Source organism: Salvelinus namaycush, chromosome 25, assembly GCF_016432855.1.
Source record: "Salvelinus namaycush isolate Seneca chromosome 25, SaNama_1.0, whole genome shotgun sequence".
Lineage (NCBI taxonomy): Eukaryota > Metazoa > Chordata > Actinopteri > Salmoniformes > Salmonidae > Salvelinus > Salvelinus namaycush.
Genome location: NC_052331.1, coordinates 2,042,192 through 2,064,434, shown reverse-complemented (window position 1 = coordinate 2,064,434; position 22,243 = coordinate 2,042,192). Strand labels below are relative to the sequence as shown.

Here is a 22,243-nt window from a genome sequence, read left to right as displayed (position 1 = left end):
GTACGACGAGTCCAGACTTGTCCACTTGTCCGACTGCCTACTATGATGATATGTTAGGGATGTTGATTGGTGTCCCTTGACCTCTGTGTGTCATCCCCAGGAGGCTGTAGAGAAGCAGATCGCTGGTCACCGTGAGGCCCATCAGAAACAGATCAGCAGCCTCAGAGATGAGCTGGACAAGAAGGCGCACCACATCACTGAACTGCAGGAGTAAGAGACTGAACACACAACCCCGTGTACACATTGTCCACCGTTTACTGTGGTTATGTCCCATTTGGGAGGCAACTACAATGTCTCCGGTCTCCAGTGTTAGGGTGTTCTATTCTGTTGTTGTGTTACACCGGGGCCAACCTTCCTGCCATTCAGGACCTCTATACCAGGCGGTGTCAGAGGAAGGCCCTAAACATTGTCAAAGACTCCAGCCACCCAAATCATAGACTGCTCTCCAAAAGGCTTCTTAATTAACAGCTTCTACCCCCAAGCCATAAGACTGCTCAACAGTTAATCAAATGGCTACCCAGACTATTTGTATTGACCCCCTTTTTACACTGCTACTACTCACTGTTTATTATCTATGTATAGTCACTTTACCCCTACCTACATGTACATATGACATCAATTACCTCGACTAACCCGTACACCCGCACATTGACTCGGTACCGGTACCCCCTGTATATAGGCTCGTTATTCTTATTTTATTGTGTAACTTTTTTAACTTGAGTTTATTTACCAAATATTTTCTTACTCTGCATTGTTGGTTAAGGGTTTCTAAGTAAGCATTTCACATTAAGGTTGTACACCTGTTGTATTCGGCGCATGTGACAAATCCGATTTTGATTTGTTCCAGTCTCAACCAGAAGATCATGCTGGAACAGGAGCGCCTCAGGGTGGAACACGAGAAACTCAAGTCTACCGACCAGGAGAAGAGCCGCAAACTTCACGAGCTAACGTACGATACATACACGTACTGACAGTGGGCATGTTCAGAGTACGAGGTCGCTAATTACCGTGTGGCATATACACAATGATGTTGTTCACTAGTGCCCACGTGACATGCTCATTATAGAAGCTATCACTTCTGGTTAGCTTAGATGAGCACTACACTTGTTCAGTGTTACTGCAGTCAAGCTGTGGCTCGTGCATCCGTTTGTTGTGCTGTGCAGGGTGATGCAGGACAGGAGAGAGCAGGCCAGACAGGACCTGAAGGGATTGGAGGAGACCGTGGTGAGTAGACTACAGATAATAGCTCTTCGGGCTTTCCCCTTAAAGGGCAGTTAAAAGGTACATTTGAATTGACCTTTATAGTTAAACTTATTTCTTGTCATGAATCTTTATGCCTTTCTATGAATAACAATTGCATTCCCCTTTAACCTCTCTAACACTTCCCCTACTCCGCCAGGCCAAGGAGCTCCAGACCCTGCACAACCTGAGGAAGCTGTTTGTCCAGGACCTGGCTACCAGAGTGAAGAGGAGTGCTGAGATGGACTCGGATGACACGGGAGGCAGCGCAGCTCAGAAACAGAAAATCTCCTTTCTGGAGAACAACCTGGAGCAGCTTACCAAGGTTCACAAACAGGTCTGTTCTCAACTATGAAACCAACAAATAGACCCAAACGCACTGAAATCAGACCAGCTCTAGTGCTTTTGGAGATGGCTAACTTGTCGAACCTCTCTCTCTCAGCTGGTACGTGATAATGCAGACCTGCGCTGTGAGCTTCCTAAACTGGAGAAGCGTCTGCGTGCTACGGCTGAGCGGGTCAAGGCCTTGGAGTCGGCGCTGAAGGAGGCCAAAGAGAACTCCGCACGCGACCGCAAACGCTACCAGCAAGAGGTGGACCGCATCAAAGATGCCGTCAGGGCTAAGAACATGGCCAGGAGGGGCCACTCCGCTCAGATCGGTGAGGAGAGAGGGAAGATACACACACTGCATGCTGTAATCCTGGTGGTTAATGTATGGTTGGATATCCAGTATATTAATGGATGCCATTCCTAAACCGAGTTCCTCTCGCATATATTTTTATGTACTGCTTTTATATTGACTGCCTTGTGTATGACTTATGGTTTTCTTGTTTTTGAGCTCATACAAAACACATTGCAATATATGTATTCCAACACCTACAAATGGCTGAGTAAACTTGATCCTTGAACACAAACGTTATTCAGTACATAAATGCATGCCGTTCCTAAGCTGTGGTGTTCCTCTGCCCCCCCTCCGCAGCCAAACCCATTCGTCCTGGCCAGCCTCCAGTGGCGTCCCCCACCCACCCCAACGTGAACCGCGGCGGAGGGGGTTTCTACCAGAACAGCCAGGCCGTGGCCATCAGGGGAGGAGGAGGCGTGAAGCCAGACAAGAAGTGAGTGACTGACTACTCTACTGCCTCAATGGTAAAAATATACTGTAGAATATGATGAGAAACACAAGTTTGATCCTGGATCCATAACTTCCAACATGGGGATCATTTCGACTTCTCCCATATATCTAAAAGAATTGATGCAGTGTAAAAGAGTTGATGCAGTGTACCTAATAAACTGGCAACTGAGTGTATATATTATAGTGAATGCAGTGTAGTAATTCTGATGACCCCCTCCATACCACATAGGTCAGATGGCTAGAGTTAGAGACCGGATCTGATACATAGGTGAGAGGGACATGTACCTCTATGGCTGGAGGAGGCAGGGATGATGCCCATAACACGCTTAGTATGAATGGGCCTGTTTGAGAGGCAGCTCACCACAGGGTTTGGGAGTTTTTAATGGGTCAATTTTCTACTGTAATTGTGCTGACCTGTGTTAACAGATTCGAAATAGTAGAGCTCTGAAGAAAACTGCTGTGTGGTTGAATGGCCTTGACTTTTCTGGTGGCTAGCATGGATCCTGTGATATGAGTCATGTTTGTTTTTTGCTAACCCCTGCTAATGTTTTCTAAAATCTTATTACCACATGTACATCTAACATGCCAGATTATTTCTCTCTTGGGAGATGCCAGTAACACTTTGTGTTAGTAGATGTCACCCATGTCTGGTAAGACTAACAGATAGATGTCTCTCTTCCTCTCCCTACCTTCCCTCTCTCTCTCTACTCCCTACCTCCTCTCTTCCTCTCCTCCCTACCTCCTCTCTTCCTCTCCTCCCAACTTCCCTCTTTTCCTCTCTTCCCCAACTTCCCTATATTCCTCTCTTCCCTAACTTCCCTATATTCCTTTCTTCCCCAACTTCCCTCTTTTCCTCTCTTCCCCAACTTCCCTCTTTTCCTCTCTTCCCCAACTTCCCTCTATTCCTCTTCCCCAACTTCCCTCTATTCCTTTCTTCCCCAACTTCCCTCTTTTCCTCTCTTCCCCAACTTCCCTCTTTTCCTCTCTTCCCCAACATCCCTCTATTCCTCTCTTCCCCAACTTCCCTCTATCCCTCTCTTCCCCAACGTCCCTCTATTCCTCTCTTCCCCAACTTCCCTCTTTTCCTCTCTTCCCCAACTTCCCTCTTTTCCTCTCTTCCCCAACGTCCCTCTATTCCTCTCTTCCCCAACGTCCCTCTATTCCTCTCTTCCCCAACGTCCCTCTATTCCTCTCTTCCCCAACGTCCCTCTATTCCTCTCTTCCCCAACGTCCCTCTATTCCTCTCTTCCCCAACGTCCCTCTATTCCTCTCTTCCCCAACTTCCCTCTATTCCTTTCCTCCCCAACTTCCCTCTATTCCTTTCCTCCCCAACTTCCCTCTATTCCTTTCCTCCCCATCTTCCCTCCATTCCTTTCCTCCCCACCTCCCCTCTATTCCTTTCCTCCCCACCTCCCCTCTCTCTCTCTCTCTTCCTCTCCTCTCACATCTGAAGCATTTGAAGACAGGAGGGGACATGACCACAGAAGATGCAGATGGATATCACCCTGGCAACCTGTCATTCCATTACAGCCATTGGCTTCCTGCAGGCTATATATTAGAGAGAGGGAGGAGTTTTAATATAAATATATATATATATTCCTGCCCTGTACAGATCCACCTACCTTCATGTTTCTTCTCTCCGGAACAAACAACAACAGCGAAATGAATTTAATATACCAAACAAAACTCACACAACAAGACACCCACCAACTGCAGAGTACAGTCTTGGTGCAATGAGCTACATTTGACTTGAATGTGTAGCTTTGTTTTTTGTAGCACAGTTTGTTGTCATCCTCGATGTCTTAAGGGTTTAGTTTGCACTTTGCCAATGTGAATGTACGCTAAGCGGGATTTCAAAAGAGACGAGGGGGGGGGGGGGGGAAGAAAAGGCGACTGAAACAAAGTAAGAAGAAATGTTGATCCTGGTTGTACCACACTTCTTTCTATCAATAGATTTTTACAAGCTTCTTAAGAGGTTTGAACCGAAATAGATGGCATTTTTGAGCACTACTGTCCTGTTGTACATATGTAATATGGCACCGCGCATGCTTCCTTAAGAGGTGTTTGGCTTTGAAATGCCAAGAAGTGCGATTCCAGTTTAGATTTATTTAATGACAGAGTACCTGTGGTGACCATTGTTTTTACCGTAAGGAAAATAAAGCGACACATACTGGTGCGGTGACGACATTAAACAGATGTCAGAAGGAAAGAGGAGTCTGATCCAGGAGCAAACTTTCAAGCCTGCGTCCCACATGTCTTTTACTTCTACCAACGGTTTTAAATGCAGTGTCACTGCTTGGATGCTATTTATTTATCTGGCCATTGGAGCACATAGATGGCACACACACGCGCTTGTCCTAGCGAGCTAGGTCCTCTCATCCACTTCACCATCGTTGTCCTGACCTCTAAACAAACCATTGGCTGGTGGTGGTTTTAACATTTTATTTGTGAATGAACTGTTTCTAGCACTTTTATCAATGGGCTCCTTTCAGTGCCCCCCCCCCCCCCCCCCCCCCCCCCCCACCACACCACTAGTAATGTCAAGACGAGTGGAGTAAATACATTTAGGGGAGCCTCTGTTTAAATTAATATTGGGCATCGATATAAGGCAGGCTCTGACTTTTCCAAAATCACCCTCTTTTCATTAAGTCAGGTCAAGTGCACATGCACTTTTATTGTGGATCGGTGTAGTTGTATGTCTGTCTCACTGTTCTCTAGCTTGACAAGCATATCTGATCTGTATTGGTTTGGAATGTTGGATGGCAGTGTTTGATTGGCTCGCTCTTGCCACTGATCAGCCAGTTAGATGAGCAGGGGGCCTTTGGCTAGGAAGGGGATTGGTCGCCGTTCAGTCTGCTGGTAAACTAGTCTGGGCACAGCCCTATGGGCCCTGGTCAAAACGACATAGGGAATACAGTGCCGTTTCAGACACAGCCTATCCGAAAGCAGTGCATCTTGGAAAGGGGTTTATTAATTATTAAAGTTGTAATCAGGAGCCAAGGACTTTATACATTTTACACTACTTGTCTTCTTGCGTTTAGTTGTTTTATTTCCGAATCCCCTTCAATTATTTTTCCTATGTGAGAGTAAAATGTCTCTCCAACCCTTGTTTTTATGTCATTTTGTGTCAATTCTGAAACATTTGCTGTTGCTGTGATTGTAGGCCAGCATGAAACAAAAACACCGACATCTTGTGAGTACAATAGTATATATCAATGATATACTGTTACGTGTGACCAGGGTTGAGTCTTTAATAGTCTCCAGCCACAGCAAGGTGTTGGTGTTTTATGTTATGAACTTTTGTTGTTTTGGAAGGATTTGACATAAAATTGACATAAGATGGGAAGAAGAATTCTGAAGTGCTGACACTCCTGCGCTTAGTGTAAAGTTTAAAACTTAAACTGGGTTAGAAAACACTCCAACTTATGGTAACTTATGGGGGTGTAAACCATCATTTTCTGCTATTAGAGGCTAGTTTGGGAGAGGTAGGTAGCCTATACCTTTGACAGGACCGTGTCTGTCAAGTTTTCATCTTTGTAACCTTTAGAACAGTAAACGCTTTGCAACATGGTCTTCAAAGTGCATAGTACCCTATCCTTACCTGCCAGGGTTCCACTGTACTCCATCAATTGAATGGATATGAAATGGGAAAGTACAGAAAAAGAACAGCCATTTGTCCATGATGTTTACCAAATTCATTTGTTTGCATTGATTGTAAAGAAAAGCGTAGCCACTTTATTACTGTGTAATAGTCACTTACATTTATAATGGACAGATAAGGATTCCATCAATGGAAAAAGGTACTGGATCATTCCCAGGGCGCGTCCCAAATGGCACCCTATTCCTTATGTGGTGCACTACTTTTGACTGCACGGGGAAATAGGGTGCCATTTGGGACGGATCCATAGAGACCTGGGGAGGAGGTGGAGGGTTTGTTCAAAGTTGAATGATATCACCATTTGGGATTGACTGCATGATGTAAATGTATGTGTGATTAAATAATTTTGAGGAAAAAAACCTACCTGGTGTCCGTCTAATTCAGTGCTCGACTCGTTCGGTCTCATTCTGTAACGTTCTTCGTTGGGAGAAAGAGAGGAGGACCAATATGCAGCGTGGTAAGTATTCATTTTAATAAGAATACTTAAACAAAGAACAAAAAACAATAAACCGACAACCGAACGAAGACGAAACAGTCCCGTATGGTGACAACACAAACACAGGAACAATCACCCACAATGACAAAACAGGCTACCTAAATATGGCTCCCAATCAGAGACAACGACTGACACCTGCCTCTGATTGAGAACCATATCAGGCCAAACACATAGAAATAGACAAACTAGACATACAACATAGAATGCACACTCACATCACACCCTGACCAAACAAAACATGGAAACATACAAAGTAAACTATGGTCAGGGTGTGACACATTCAAGCTTTCTTATGGAGTGCATGGCAAGCTCTAGGATGATATTTCTGGGTGGGCAGACAGACATTTGTTGGCTATATCTGAGCTAATAGGACTCAAGCGTTTGACATGACTCGAGCGTAATCATTTGGGCTGGCAACAATAATGTTTGGGAGGGAAATGCCCTGCCATGCACTCCCACTAGAGACCCCGTGGAGGTGATCTAGATTCCATTGTGTCTGATATTGAAAATGCTAAAAGTAACCTGACGTTGCCAATTTTGCATTAGACCATCTTTGTTATATTGTTCATACCACTGAGAATTTCAGTTGTAATGGGGTGTAACCTTGATAGATAGATAGATAGATAGATAGATAGATAGATAGATACAGTGTCAAAATGCATGATTGCATGTGACAATGAAAAGAATCCGGCAATAAATATTGAGATCTGATATACTGTGTGAACAGTACTGCATACAGTAGCTCTATGAGTGCTGTAGCCATACTTGACATTACTGCAGTGACCACCAACCTGGTTTCAGAGCATTTCATATTATTCTGTACACCCATTTAGTATGATATGTTATGTTTCGTACGGTATGTCATAATTTGTTGATGTCCATCACTCATTTTGTATTATATGTAAGGAATGTGCAAAGCTTACAATGTATTACGAATTTGCAAAATGTACAATGTGTTGCGAATGTTCAAAACGTACGATATGTTACGAATTCTAGCTAGCTGGCTAACGTTAGCTAGGCTAGAGGTTAGGGTTACGTTTAGTGTTAGGGAAGGGCTAGCTACAAGGTTTAGGGAAAGGGTTAGCTAACATGCTAAGTAGCTAAAGCGTAGTAAGTAGTTGAAAAGTTGCTAATGATCTAAAATTGTAAAGTTGTCTGTTGCCAAAGTTAGTTACTTTAAGGAGCATTTCTCTCTCTGTGGGTCTAACCCCAAGAAGTTCTGGAAAACGGTTAAAGACCTGGAGAATAAACCCTCCTCCTCACAGCTGCCCATGTCCCTTAATGTTGATGATGTGGTTGTTACTGACAAGGAGCACATGGCTGAGCTCTTTAATCACCACTTCATGAAGTCAGGATTCCTATCTGACTCAGCCATGCCTCCTTGCCCATCCAACATTTCCTCATCTCCCACCCCTTCTAATACAACTATCCCCGATGCTCCTCCCTCTTTCTCTCCTGTCCCGCTACAAAGTTTCTCCCTGCAGGTGGTCATTGAGTCTAAGGTGCTAAAGGAGCTCCTTAAACTTGACCACAGAAAAACATCTGGGTCAGAAGGTTTAGACCCTTCTTTTAAGGTTGCTGCCCCTATCATCGCCAAGCCTATCTCCAACCTTTTTAACCTGTCTCTCCTTTCTGGGGAGGCTCCCATTGCTTGGAAGGCAGCCACAGTTCGTCCTTTTATTTAAAGGGGAGATCAAGCTGATCCTAACTGTTATAGGCCTATTTCTATTTTGCCCTATTTATCAAAAGTCATGGAAAAACATGTCAATAATCAACTGGCTGGCTTTCTTGATGTCTATAGTATTCTCTCGGGTATGCAATCTGGTTTCCGGCTCAGGTTATGAATGTGTCACCGCAACCTTAAAGGTCCTCACTGATGTCACCATTGCCCTTAATTCTAAGCAATATTGTGCTGCTATTTTTATTGACTTGGCCAAAGCTTTTGATACGGTTGAACATTCCATTCTTGTGGGCCGGCCAAGGAGTATTGGTGTCTCTGAGGGGTCTTTGGCCTGGTTTGCTAACTACCTCTCTGAGTGCAGTGTATAAAGTCAGAAAATCTGCTGTCTCAGCCACTGCCTGTCACCAAGGGAGTACCCCAAGGCTCGATCCTAGGCCCCACACTCTTCTCAATTTACATCAACAACATAGCTCAGGCAGTAGGAAGCTCTCTCATCCATTTATATGCAGATGACACAGTCTTATACTCAGCCGGCCCCTCCCTGGATTTTGTGTTAAATGCTCTACAACAAAGCTTTCTTAGTGTCAAACAAGCTTTCTCTACCCTTAACCTTGTTCTGAACACCTCCAAAACAAAGGTCATGTGGTTTGGTAAGAAGAATGCCCCTTTTCCCACAGGTGTTATTACTACCTCTGAGGGTTTAGAGCTTGAGGTAGTCACCTCATACAAGTACTTGGGAGTATGGCTAGACTGTGCACTGTCCTTCTCTCAGCACATATCAAAGCTGCAGGCTAAAGTTAAATCTAGACTTGGTTTCCTCTATCGTATTCGCTCCTCTTTCACTCACCCCAGCTGCCAAACTAACCCTGATTCAGAAGACCATCCTACCCATTCTAGATTACGGAGACATCATTTATAGATCGGCAGGTAAGGGTGCTCTCGAGCGGCTAGAAGTTCTTTACCATTCGGCCATCAGATTTGCCACCAATGCTCCTTATAGGACATATCACTGCACTCTATACTCCTCTGTAAACTGGTCATCTCTGTATACCCGTCGCAAGACCCACTGGTTGATGCTTATTTATAAAAACCCTCTTAGACCTCACTCCCCCCTCTCTGAGATATCTACTGCAGCCCTCATCCTCCACATACAACACCCGTTCTGCCAGTCACATTCTGTTAAAGGTCCCCAAAGCACACACATCCCTGGGTCGCTCCTCGTTTCAGTTCGCTGCAGCTAGCGACTGGAACGAGCTGCAAACAAACACTCAGACTGGACAGTTTAATCTCAATCTCTACATTCAAAGACTCAATCATGGACTCTTTTACTGACAGTTGTGGCTGCTTTGTGTAATGTATTGTTGTCTCTACCTTTTTGACATTTGTGTTGTTGACTCTGCTCAATAATGTTTGTACCATGTTTTGTGCTGCTACCATGTTGTTGTTATGTTGTGTTGCTACCATGCTGTGTTGTCATGTGTTGCTGCCTTGCTATGTTGTTTTAGGTCTCTTTATGTAGTGTTGTGTTGTCTCGTTGTGATGTGTTTTGTCCTATATTTATATTTCATTTATTATAATTTTTTAAATCCCAGGCCCCTGTCCCCGCAGGAGGCCTTTTGGTAGGCAATCATTGTAAATAAGAATTTGTTCTTAACTGACTTGCCTAGTTAAATAAAGGTTCAATAACATTTAAAATGGGATTCAAACTCACAACCTTTCGGCTAGACGCCGAGCCACCTTACTTTTGTTTTTGCCTTAAGTAACCATCTGTCTTACATAACCATACCAAAGGTAACATATACTAATTTGAGTGTCCCGGATTTAAATTGACTATGTTAGGTCTACTATGTTACGTCTAGTCTATGAGACCAGGCTGCGACCACAGGTGTTTGGAGACGTTTTCCCTTCCGCCACAAGGTGACGGCAGTACCCCATCACTGCTCTCTCGCTCAAAAAAAGGTTGCGGGATGTTGAGTGGTAGCGAAGTTTGCAGGCAGGCAAAAGCGGGAGCGAGCACCAACGGGAACGTCAGGGAAAAGTGGAAACGAGGTGGAGAAAATGTGTGTAGTGCTGCTACCTTCCTACTAGTGGTGTGACTTCAGTGTTGGGTTGACGGGGAAGTGAAGGGGAAACACAGACGAAAAGTTTATGGAATTAACGTTATACCCTCATCACAAGTGCTTAGTTTTACAAAACAAGGATTATCACCGCCAGAAGAAAAGGTATGTCAAGTCTGATTTATTGTATCTTTTCTCAGGAGATTGAATAACGTCTTATTTAGCAACCATAGTTAACGTTAGTGCGTCTTTCCACAAATGTATTTGTTTTCAGCTAACAAAATTACCCAATTTTTTGGAATTAGAATCAACCTGTTTAGACTCGCCGTTTCACGGCACAAGATACTGTTCGTTAGATTGTCGACAAGTAAAATGACTGGTTAGGTGAGAGCTTGGAAACATTGACCATGTACCTAGGAGGCAAACACAAACCAGGTAGTGTTGCTTATTTCGTGCCCTGGAATGTGAAAATGAGAATGTTAAGACTCGTTTCCCCTTACACCACCTAGCTAGCTGTAGTTACCTATGGAGAAAGGCAGCCTGGTCTCAGAGCAAAACCTATTATATTTGACAAAAATCAGTGTCACCTCATTGTTACTTTTGTCAGGTTACATTACATTGACTACACGTTACATAAATGTAAATCCGAGACACTCAAATAACACGTTACATAAATGTGAAACACTCAAATAAGTTTGTTTGGTATGGACAGTAGGTTGCTTAAGGCAAAAATGAAAGGAGGGTGGTTGGTTGGGGGTATACCTCAAAGGTCTAGCAAACCAAAGGTTACGTGTTTGAATCTCATCACAGACATCTTTAGCATTTTAGCTAATTAGGAACTTAGGATGTTAGGTTAAAGGGTTAAGGTTAGTTTCTAACGTACTATATCATACTAAAGCAGGCAAACATAATATATCATGCTAAACGGGTCAAATGCTATCCAGACATAGGATACTATGTCATACAACGTGTATTATATTGTACAACCACTATTACATTGGTAGCCCAGTGTAACGCTAACGTAAAGTAACATATATTAAATGATGTGGCATGGATTTAGTCAAATATATTACGTTTTGCTCTGAGACTAGGTTGAGAGAGGAGAGGCAGAAATATTCCAGGAAGCTATGCATTGGCACCGACCTTCATTCTGTTACCAAACTTTGCATTTGCAGGGCGATTGTGTTTTTATAAAATGTTCTGTGGAAATTATTTGAAGTAGTCCTTGTAAAAAAAAAAAAAAAGTTTAACTTTGCAATCATTGTTTTTTTGTTTGACAATTTAAAGTGAAAAATCTGAGTCTCAGCATCAATCTGTTTCTGTGGAATTGCCCTGATTACAGCATAACCTCATCCCCAGCCTCAATTGCTAGAGAGTGGGCTGGCCTGGGACAAGATTAGTTACAGCATTGCAATAGCATCACGATGCCCTCTGTGTATTTTAGTCCAGGATCTGTGTCTTCTCTTAACCTTGAAAGTTTCCTCAATAAGCCCGGTGTTAGTTTCCAAGTCCTCTTATATCTCCTTACCTTGGTGTCTGTCTCTTTCCATTCTGTAAATAACTGAATGCAGCAGCCATTGAAATGTTCTAAAATAAAGGCATCTTAAACAGCAGTACAGCAACAGTCAGTGCCATTGTGTAGGCCTATGGGCAGTGAATATTGCCTTAAACCAAAGTCTAGACAATTGAAATAACCTTAAGTAAAAGTTGCTGATGTCGATGTTACTTCCTCAGTCAATGCCTTATTATCTGGGAGGGAGAGTAGCTAAGTGGCTTGCTGACGGTGGCAGATTCTCCATGTAGCCCATTGCTCATGAGATGAACACACCGGGCCCTCGTCAAAAGTAGTGCACTATATAGGGAATAGGGTGCCATTTGGGATGCAAACACGGAGTTCCATCATCCCTAACTTGGCCTGACTTCTGTCCTGTAGCTAGTGACACTTTTGTATTCAGTCAGTGCCATTGAAACTGCCCCTCCCAATCCTATCCCATCCAACACCTCATTGTGCTTATATCATCTTTGTTCCTGGAGGAACATAGGGCGTGTACTAAAGCGCCTCATGTAAATCCCATTATCACAGAAAACAGACGTGGCATTTCAAATGCAATTCTGTGCCTCGGTGGGTATTAGCGCTCTGTAGTGAGCAGACTGATCAAAACCAGACGTGGTAAAGGGATAATGTGACATTTTGGCAATTAGCATGCTAGCTGTTGCTGTAGACTTCCGGTCATTGCACTAACGCTAGTTGGCAATGGTTCGAGAAACTACCTTAACTCCACGCAGAGATGGTATCCATGAGTTCGTCTGATTGGGTAAATAGAAAAAAGGGCTTAATTGCCAAAAATGTCACACTATCCCTGAAGGCACTGTGTCAAACGCAACACATCTCTATCCGGCCCTTGCAATGATTTGGGTTGTCAATTCATTTTGCCCCGCTTTCATACCGCCTGTGCACTGCACTACAAGTCCCAGCAAGTACTGCCAACGTGCTGCGTGCCAAATGGCAGTGCGTTGCCACATACACCTGCGGCGTTGGGCCGAGATGATCTAACGAGGGAGGAGCTGGTTTTGACATTGTGTATATTTATTTCTTCTGAGCATATTTCTGTTTGTTGGCAACGTCAATACTTGCAACGAAATAATACTTGTTTTGTTCGCTAACTGGACAGGCAAACGCAGTCGAGTACTAAACTGTAAACCAATCAACTTGTGTACTATCATACATGGTACTATCTCTGCTGATCACGTCTGGCAATCATGTTATCCGTACCCAAGGTAGTAGACAGCTGGCGACGGCTCGAGAGAGATCTGTCAGACCAACTGCTATCAGGTAGTCTTATTTATTTGTAATCTAGTTATCTTTTTCGTTTATAGAAACGTGATACCATCAATGCGAGCTGTAAAATGACTCCCAACTTAGAACACAGCAACCTTCGTAATGTAACTTGCTTGCTATTTAGTTACAAGTTGATCTGTTACTCGCTAGCAGAAGCAGATAGCTAATACATTTGTCCCGGAATGGCATACTAACTCGTGATAAAGCTATCAGTTTATTTAAAATCAACCTCTACGGGATCGATGTCCCCCCCCGCGGGATGGTTGAGCTAACGTAGGCTAATGTGATTAGCAAGAGGTAGGAAAAATTCCCAGGACATAGATATATCTGATATGGGCAGAAAGCTTAAATTCTTGTTAATCTAACAGTTAAATAATACCATGCCATTGTTTGAGGAGAGTGCACAATTATGAACTTGAAAATGTATTAAAAACCAATTATACACATTTGGGCAGTCTTGATACATTTTGAACACATATGCAATGGTACATTGGATCAGTCTAAAACTTTGCACATACACTGCTGCCATCTAGTGGCCAAAATCTAAATTGCACCTGGGCTGGAATAATACATTATGGCCTTTCTCTTGTATTTCAAAGATCATGGTACAAAAAAAAATCATGTTTTTTTTCTTTGTATTATCTTTTACCAGCTCTAATGTGTTTATATTCTCCTACATTCATTTCACATTTCCACAAACTTCAGTGTTTCCTTTCAAATGGTATCAAGAATATGCATATCCTTGCTTCAGGTCCTGAGCTATAGGCAGTTAGATTTGGGTATGTCGTTTTAGGCGAACATTTAAAAAAGAAAAAGGGTCCGATCCTTTTAAGACCATAAAAATATATAAGTAGTGTAATACAGTCATCAAGGCAGGACCCACTAATTTAATTCATACTGACAAATAAGAAATGCCACATTATCCCTGCTAATAGTTGGAGTAGGATGATTGCAGAGCACCCCGCCTCAGACTGTCGGGATGTTCATTTTCTAGCTCACAAACTACATTCTTTTGCTGTGATCATTTGATTATCACTTTTGTCTCACATGATCTATTCAGCGCTCCTGTGTCCTGCTCCCAGAGATCAACCAAGTGCTATTCAGCAAGCATGGGCTGATTCACTCACCTGTAAGGAGAACAATCCTACCTGCAGTGTCAACTAGTCCTGTTGTTACTATTTAGACATTGGAAACGCATATGCATTTGCCTGTTGTCTTTTCTTTGTGGGTTTTGTCTTACACAGTCTAGTGCGTTTTTTAGAGTTGAAGACCACCAACGACAGGTACACGTGCTTGTTTGAGCATCTCGGAGACTAAATTCAATGTAGAATCAGTTTGACAGGTGACACAATTTATTTTACTGTAACATGCAGTGGTGAAAATGTATATTCTCCCCCGTCAGGAGCCCGGGCTTTTGACGTAGATGAGAGTTCTCGTCTCTGGACCACCCACGCTTTCTATTGTGTTCCGCTAAGGCACTTGTCTCTCTCTACAGATCTCTCGGTCAGATACGTTGGGGACCAGGGTTGGATCCTTTCGAGAAGCCTATGGGTCTTGGCACACAAATGCTCCTTGGGAGAAGGGGGAATAGTGAAGCATGCGCTGTTGACAGTTCGGTCTCCATCAGAGGCCCAGGCTTTTGGCATTTTTGGAACGCTCTCATTTCTGGACTGCAGCATTGTAAGATTGTGCCCTCCACGGCACTTGATATCAAGGCCTAAAATGAACACCCGCCAGGAGGACGGCTCATAGTAATGTCTGGAATGGCATCAAACCGTGTGTTTGATGCGTTCCAATAACTCCTGTTATTTCCACGAGCCTGTCCTCTCCAATTAACGTGCCACCATCCTCCTGTGCTCCACAGTGCAAGCGTTTCACTCACATTTGTGAATACAAACAGAGCTAGAAGTCAAGTATAAGCACATTTTTTTCTATAGCAATGTGTTTCTGTTTTGTTTCATAGCTGGTAGCTAATCACACAGCGCTATGAATCCAAATATATCCCACCTTGCGCGAAACTGTCTGGCTGGGGAGCTGTGCGCACTGATGCTGAAGATACACTTTTTTAGAAGCGCTGCGCACAGTCGTAAAAGTTGGTCTATTTTACTTAAGTCTACTAGTGGGACTTTGTTCTTGTGTTTCTTGTCTATTTACATTTTGTTCACCAGCTAGGTTGTTTTTCAATGTTTGAGTTTGCTTCGACTGCTAGGTTACTAATCCGATTCTCTCTCGTTGTTTAGTGGTGGGGGAGTCAACTCTACAAGAATCGACTCCTAAAATTCAGTGTTTTTGCTACGGAGGAAACAAGTTGCGGTGGGTTACTTCAAGAACACAAACTCTTGCATCTTTCACAGCAAATAAAGATTGAGCTAACGAGAGAGGGGAGAAGCATAGCTAGGCATGTCGGCCACCAGGCACAGTCAGAACCTTGCATCGGTAATCATAAAGATGCATAGGCGATATCTCGCAATTTCTTGGCTTCCAATGTCTCGCACAAATTCACTAAATTAGGGGCTATCAATAGGCTGAGCTATTCTACACGCAACAGTCTGAAGACCAAACACACTAGCGTTTTACATAGCCAAGGGAAATAGAAAGCAAGCCAGCGAGGGAGAGCGGATCGGGGCAGACAATCGGAAATTGTGCGCATGGGCTATATTCTATGTTTTGGTAATCTGTATTTCGCAATTTCTCGTGTTGCGTAAATTCACCAAAAGTACATTCAAGTATATATTAGGCTATCAATGAGTATGGCTAAGCTATTCTTCATAGTGCCAGGGAATTGAAGTTGAACATCGTGAAATGCACCAAAAGTATTGAGCATATAAGCTTATTTAATGAAATCCTGGCTGGCTGTTGATGTCCTAGGCAATAGATAACAAAGTAGGGCATCCGAAATAGGTCTTTAACATGGTAAAGAATAGGCTTATCAGCATAGTGTGCCGCATCATCCCATGAGATCTGTCAAGGCTGCGCACAGCAGAAATATCACATAAATGTTATAGTTCCTACACATCACCTTCTATATTCAAACAAAATAGGCCTTTTATAGGCTACGTTTATGAGCAAATGGGCAGCATCATGCTCATGTCAGTTCGCTAGAATGCAAATGCTGGTATTCCTAGTAGGACTCTGCAATAATGAGGTGGTGTGCACATGCGTGCGCATTCGTTTCGGCGTTTTTTGGGAGTCGAGCAAGAGTCCTTCCACTCCCACCACAGGAGTCGGCGTCGGCTCCAAAAAGTTGTGTACTGCTAACACTGTCACTGACGACTCCAGCAGCTTGAGTTCCCTGGGCTGGTGAAACCTCGAGTGGCTGTTGGAACTACCTGCCACAATGGCTGGTGGACCAAAAAGTTAGTTTCAGGCCCTGCTTGATTGATATACATTGAGTGGTAGGTTACACTATATTTAGATACTTCTAATACTGCCTGAGACATCCTTGCTATTTGTCTTCGTACTCAATAAATGGTGAAACACTGTTTGTGATGGCGTTCTTTGCATTGAATGTATACTGAACAAAAATATAAACACAACATTAAACAATTTTACAGTTCATATAAAGAAATCAGTCAATTGAAATAAATTCATTAGGCCCTAAGGCACTGCATCTCTGTGCAAGAGCCGTCACTATAGTACCTGGTTCGAATCCAGGCTGTATCACATCTGGCTCGGCGTCGTCCGGGTTTGGCTGGAGTAGGCCGTCATTGTAAATAAGAATTTGTTCTTTTAACTAACTTGCAAGTTAAATAAAGGTTAAATAATTTATTTAAATAAATAATCTACGGATTTCACATGACTGGGCAGGGGCGCAGCCATGGGTGTGCAGTCTTGGGTGTGCCTGGGAGGGCTTAGGCTGGGCCTGGCTCCCAAGTGGGTGTGCCTATCAGAATGAGTTCTTCCCCACAAAAGGGCTTTATTACAGACATAAATACTCCTCAGTTTCATAAACTGGCTGGTCTCAGATGATCCCGCAGGTGAAGATGTCAGATGTGGAGGTCCTGAGCTGGCGTGGTTACACGTGGTCTGTGATTGTTCTCTAAAACAATTTTGTAGGCAGCTTTCAATTCTCTGGCAAAAGCGCTGGTGGACATTCCGGCAGTCAGCATGCCAATTACATGCTCCCTCAAAACTTGAGACATCTGTGGCATTGTGTTGCATGACAAAACTGCAAATTTGAGTGGCCTTTTATTGTCCCCAGCACAAGGTGCATCTGTGTAATGCTCATGCTGTTTAATCAGCTTTTTGATAAGCCACATGTGTCAGGTGAATGGATTATCTTGGCAAAGTAGAAATGCTCACTAACAGGGGTGTAAACAAATTTATGCTCAACATTTGAGAGAAATAAGCATTTTGTGCATATGGAACATTTCTGCAATCTCTTATTTCAGTTCATGAAAAATGGGACCAACACTTTACATGCTGCGTTTTATATTTTGTTCAGTATTTATGCATATAACGTACATTATGGAAAACATGTATCGCACTCAGTCATGGTAGAACAATGAATGGATTGGTAAGATTTTGTTTGGCACTGTCAACTTTTAGAATGTTAGTAGGAAAGTTAATAATTGAAACTACCTAAATATACTCGCATTCACTGAACATTTAGTATTTGAAACTCAAACCTTCTATTTCTATCATTCTCCATACCTTATATTCCGACGCGGCCGACATTGTGGTATTGGGCAGCTGCTATTTGAGAACTCATCTGGTTTAGAAATCCAACTGTTATTGCAGAGCACTGTACTGTTTTAGAGGATATTTTATTGTAAGGTATGCTATATGGGCATTTCCATCGAAAAGGACCCATGAGCACCAACGTGAAGTTCTCAGGAGCACGTCACATTGGGTGTAAATGAAAGCTAAGAGTATATTTTGAGAAGTTAAGGCATTTATTTAAAAAAATGAAACATTTTTCTAATCCTAAAAATTAGGAATAAGCAAAGGCTTTGATTTCTAGTCAAACAGATGGGAAAAGGGTCTTAGACAACATCTACCAGAAAAAGTCTTAAGGTTTTAGAAATACATCAGAACCCTTCCAACTAATATCAACACATTTAGTTTTGGAGAAATGATTTGCCTACTGTAAGTTAAAGAAACATTGCTTTGTCTTGCAATTCCATTACCAAAACGATACCAAGGCACAAAAAAAAAAAAAAATGTCAGAATGACACTTTTCCTAATAGAAAAACAACAAAAACAACAAAACTCCACAACAATGCTTAAACCACATCAGGGGACCATTTTTGAGGTCTGGGAAAAATTGGATACATTTCAACCCTTTAATTCAGGTGCGCACCAGCTAGACAGGTGTGTTTTGCTAGTGTTGTTTCCGAATCATGATTCTGCCAGGTAGGCAAGATCGGACAGGAAAGCGAATGATGCGTGAACAATTTCAATAGCAAGTGATTTTTATCTTTCATTTGCAAAGCCTATAGAGGGTTCATACAGACATTGGCAAATCAAATTCAAAGAAATTTTTCAATTACATTTCTTTTTTTCCAAGGACCTACCGTTTATATTTAATTGTTGTAATAGCCTATAGAAGGATGAAAAATAAGAAAAAATAGCCAAAAAGTATGCATTGCCACTTTTTAATAATAATTTAAAAAAAATAAAAAAAAATTGTTAGAGGCACCTGAAAGGCCTCAGGGAAGCAAGGTTGCTGGATGAGACTGGTGTCTTGTCCTGGCTACTCTCGATTGTCGTCTCAGAATTAGATGGGGATTATTTAGAAATGGAGCTTCTGCGTCTCCCCCGTCATTCTGGCCACCCGAATTAGGAGTCCTCTGATCAACAGTCTGCCTGCATCTCTTCCAGACAATCAGACAGACCCAGGCTCCGTCCCAAATGGCACCCTATTCCCTATGTCAGTGTGTCCCAAACCTGGTCCTCGAGGACCCCTGACGGTACACGTTTCCGTTGTTGCCCTGGATAAACACACCTCATTCAACTCATTGAGGGCTTGATGATTAGTTGACTAGTTGAATCAGGTGTGCTTGTCTAGGGTTCCAATAACAATGTGTACTGTTGGGGGTACTCCATTACCAGGGTTGGGAAACACTGTCCTATGTAGTGCAATAAATACTTGAGAACAGCCCTATGGGCTCAGATTTAACATTCTGTAAACCATTGATGATTGGTGGGATTATTAGCCATGGCCCATGTACAGTAATGTAGTAATCCAGGGATGGTGATATGGCTGTTGTGGCTGAGGTATTCCTATTAGGAAGGGTTAATCCCACTGGAGTTAGCAGAGTTTTCCACTTCACTTATTCAACTTCACTTGAGGCATCTTTTCATTTAATTTTAATTTTGCTTGTCAGAAAAGTCTGTATAGCCTTCTCCCTCTAGAATGAACGATATGCATCTCCTAGTGATTTATTGACAGGACAGACACCTGTGAGTCACAAAGCGAGCGATGGCAGGGAAACACTGCTCATTTGTCAGTCTTCTGTCTGTTCCCGCCTCTCGGTACCTGTGTTATTTTTGTGCGCTGTGGTCGGTTGCAGTATTAATTTATTTTCATCGAGGGAGAGCATGATCCCGTGAGTGAATTTACACGTCTCATGTAATGTAAGTGGTAAAGATGAGTTGAAATCTCTTAATAATTGTTTTGTGGCACATTCATTTATTTACTTTCGCGTGTTTCAACTTTCATATAGCCAGCAAGTAGATAGGCTTTTAACGGTACTTTGTCTGACGACCGAACAGCGTTGTTGACTAGTTTATAAAAGGTGTTGAATAAAGTAAATCACTTACACTACCGGTCAAAAGTTTTAGAACACCTACTCATTCAATGGTTTTTATTATTATTATTTTTTTCTACATTGTAGAATAATAGTGAAGACATCAAAACTATGAAATAACACATGGAATCATGTAGTAACCAAAAAAGTGTTAAACAGATCAAAATATATTTGAGATTTTTCAAATAGCCACCCTTTGCCTTGATGACAGCTTTGCACACTTGTGGCATTCTCCCAACCAGCTTCATGAGGTAGTCACCTGGAATACATTTCAATTAACAGGTGTGCCTTGTTAAAAGTTCATTTGTGGAATTTCTTTCCTTCTTACTGTGTTTGAGCCAATCAGTTGTGTTGTGACAAGGTAGGCGGGGTATACAGAAGATAGCCCTATTTGGCTAAAGACCATGTCCACATTATGGCAAGAACAGCTCAAATATGCAAAGAGAAACGACAGTCCATCATTACTTTAAGACATGAAGGTCAATCAATACGGAACGTTTCAAGAACTTTGAAAGTTTCTTCAATTGCAGTCGCAAAAACCAAGCGCTATGATGAAACTGGCTCTTATGAGGACCACCACAGGATTGGCAGACCCAGAGTTACCTCTGCTGCAGAGGATAAGTTCTTTAGAGTTACCAGCCTTAGAAATTGCAGCCCAAATAAATGCTTCACAGAGTTCAAGTAACAGACACATCTTAACATCAACTGTTCAGAGGAGACTGTGTGAGTCAGGCCTTCATGGTCGAATTGCTGCAAAGAAACCACTACTAAAGAACACCAATAAGAAGAAGAGACTTGCTTGGGGCAAGGAACACTTTGCTGGTGACACTGTCTGTGATTTATTTAGAATTCAAGGCACATTTAACCAGCATGACTACCGCAGCATTCTGCAGCGATACACCAACCCATCTGGTTTCGGCTTAGTGGGAATATCATTTGTTTTTCAACAGGACAATGACCCAACACACCTCCAGGCTGTGTAAGGGTTATTTTACCAAGAAGGAGAGTGATGGAGTGCTGCATCAGATGACCTGGCCTCCACAATCTCCCGACCTCAACCCGTTTGGGATGAGTCGGACGGCAGAGTGAAGGAAAAGCAGCCAACAAGTGTTCAGCATATGTGGGAACTCTTTCAAGACTGTTGGAAAAGCATTCCAGGTGAAGCTGGTTGAGGGAATGCCAAGAGTGTGGCTGCAAAGTTGGCTGGATGGCCTTTGGGTGGTGAACCATTCTTGATACACACGGGAAACTGTTGTGTGCAATACCCAGGAGCGTTGCTGTTCTTGACACAAACCGGTGTGCCTGACATCTACTGCCGTACCCCTTTCAAAGGCACTTAAACATTTTGTCTTGCCCATTCAACCTCTGAATGGCACACCTACACAATCCATGTCTAAATTGTCTCAAGGCTGAAAAATCCTTCTTTAACCTGGCTTCTCCCCTTCATCTACACTGATTTATGTGGATTTAACATTTGACATCAATAAGGGATCATAGCTTTCACCTGGATTCACCTGGTCACTCTGTCATGGAAGAGCAGGTGTGCTTAGTGTTTTGTATACTCTGTGTATGTACATGGTATCGTATCAGGAAAAGTAAACCGAAGATCTTGCTTGTATTTTCCTAGGATTCTAAGCCCATGTTGAGACTTGCAAGTGACTGCTAAAGTGACTTGGCAGTTTAGCCTAGAAATGGGTTGTTCGCAAAAGAACGTCTCCTTTTTTAAAATAATCTTTTATGTGAACGTCGGGGAACTGAATCACATCGGTGAAAGAGCCGTTCATTTGGCTCCCGAATGTACGTACTGGTAGGCTACTACATTATTATTTGCAGATAATTGCGAAAAATCAGATGTTTAATCCTCACTACAGGAGCAATAGGTAGTGGAGAGAGAGACTCATTCTGGTCCAAAATATGATAAAATGAAACATATTGAAGGTTATAAAAGCTAATGATATTTATATGGTGTTATTAAAGATATTGATATACTGTTTTGATCAACTGCATTTTTAAAACCAATTTCCTGCAATTGCATATTGTTTCTCAACAGGGAATCCATGTTTACTTGACAGAACACAGCCTTTTTTCTTAGGTTTTACCACAATAAACTAAATTGAAAGAGTAGACTGGACTTGTTTTTTCTGACTAGATTAACTAGGCCTAATCTACTGGCTTCCCTCAAAGTCCAACCGACAGTGATTGATTGACAGGTCTGAAACCCTACCAACTCTGTGCCTCTCTAACATCCTGCCCCCTCCCCTGACAATCCCACCCACAGTGATTGATTTATAGGTCAAACTGTTAAAGGGATAGGCTAGTTCACCCAAATTGCAAAATGCCACATTGGTTTCCTTACCTTTTTAATGTCCACCGCCACAGAGCCAATAAA

General features: G+C 42.6%; 2 protein-coding genes across 2 annotated transcripts in view; both read left to right on the top strand.

Annotated features, from left to right (window-relative positions):
• The window catches only part of LOC120020111 (kinesin-1 heavy chain), a 32,580-nt gene extending 26,194 nt beyond the window's left edge, over positions 1–6,386 (top strand). Inside the window, exons 18-24 of the mRNA XM_038963560.1 lie at positions 101–210; positions 848–949; positions 1,164–1,224; positions 1,400–1,576; positions 1,682–1,898; positions 2,219–2,354; positions 3,825–6,386. Of these exons, the coding sequence (XP_038819488.1) occupies positions 101–210; positions 848–949; positions 1,164–1,224; positions 1,400–1,576; positions 1,682–1,898; positions 2,219–2,354; positions 3,825–3,831 (810 nt within the window). The 3' untranslated portion in view covers positions 3,832–6,386. The remainder of the gene's footprint in view (positions 1–100; positions 211–847; positions 950–1,163; positions 1,225–1,399; positions 1,577–1,681; positions 1,899–2,218; positions 2,355–3,824) is intronic.
• Positions 6,387–10,284: 3,898 nt separating this feature from the next.
• LOC120020516 (rho GTPase-activating protein 12-like) overlaps positions 10,285–22,243 on the top strand; it is a 55,475-nt gene continuing 43,516 nt past the window's right edge. The window contains exon 1 of the mRNA XM_038964219.1: positions 10,285–10,428. The gene's annotated coding sequence lies outside the window, so the exon portion shown is untranslated. The remainder of the gene's footprint in view (positions 10,429–22,243) is intronic.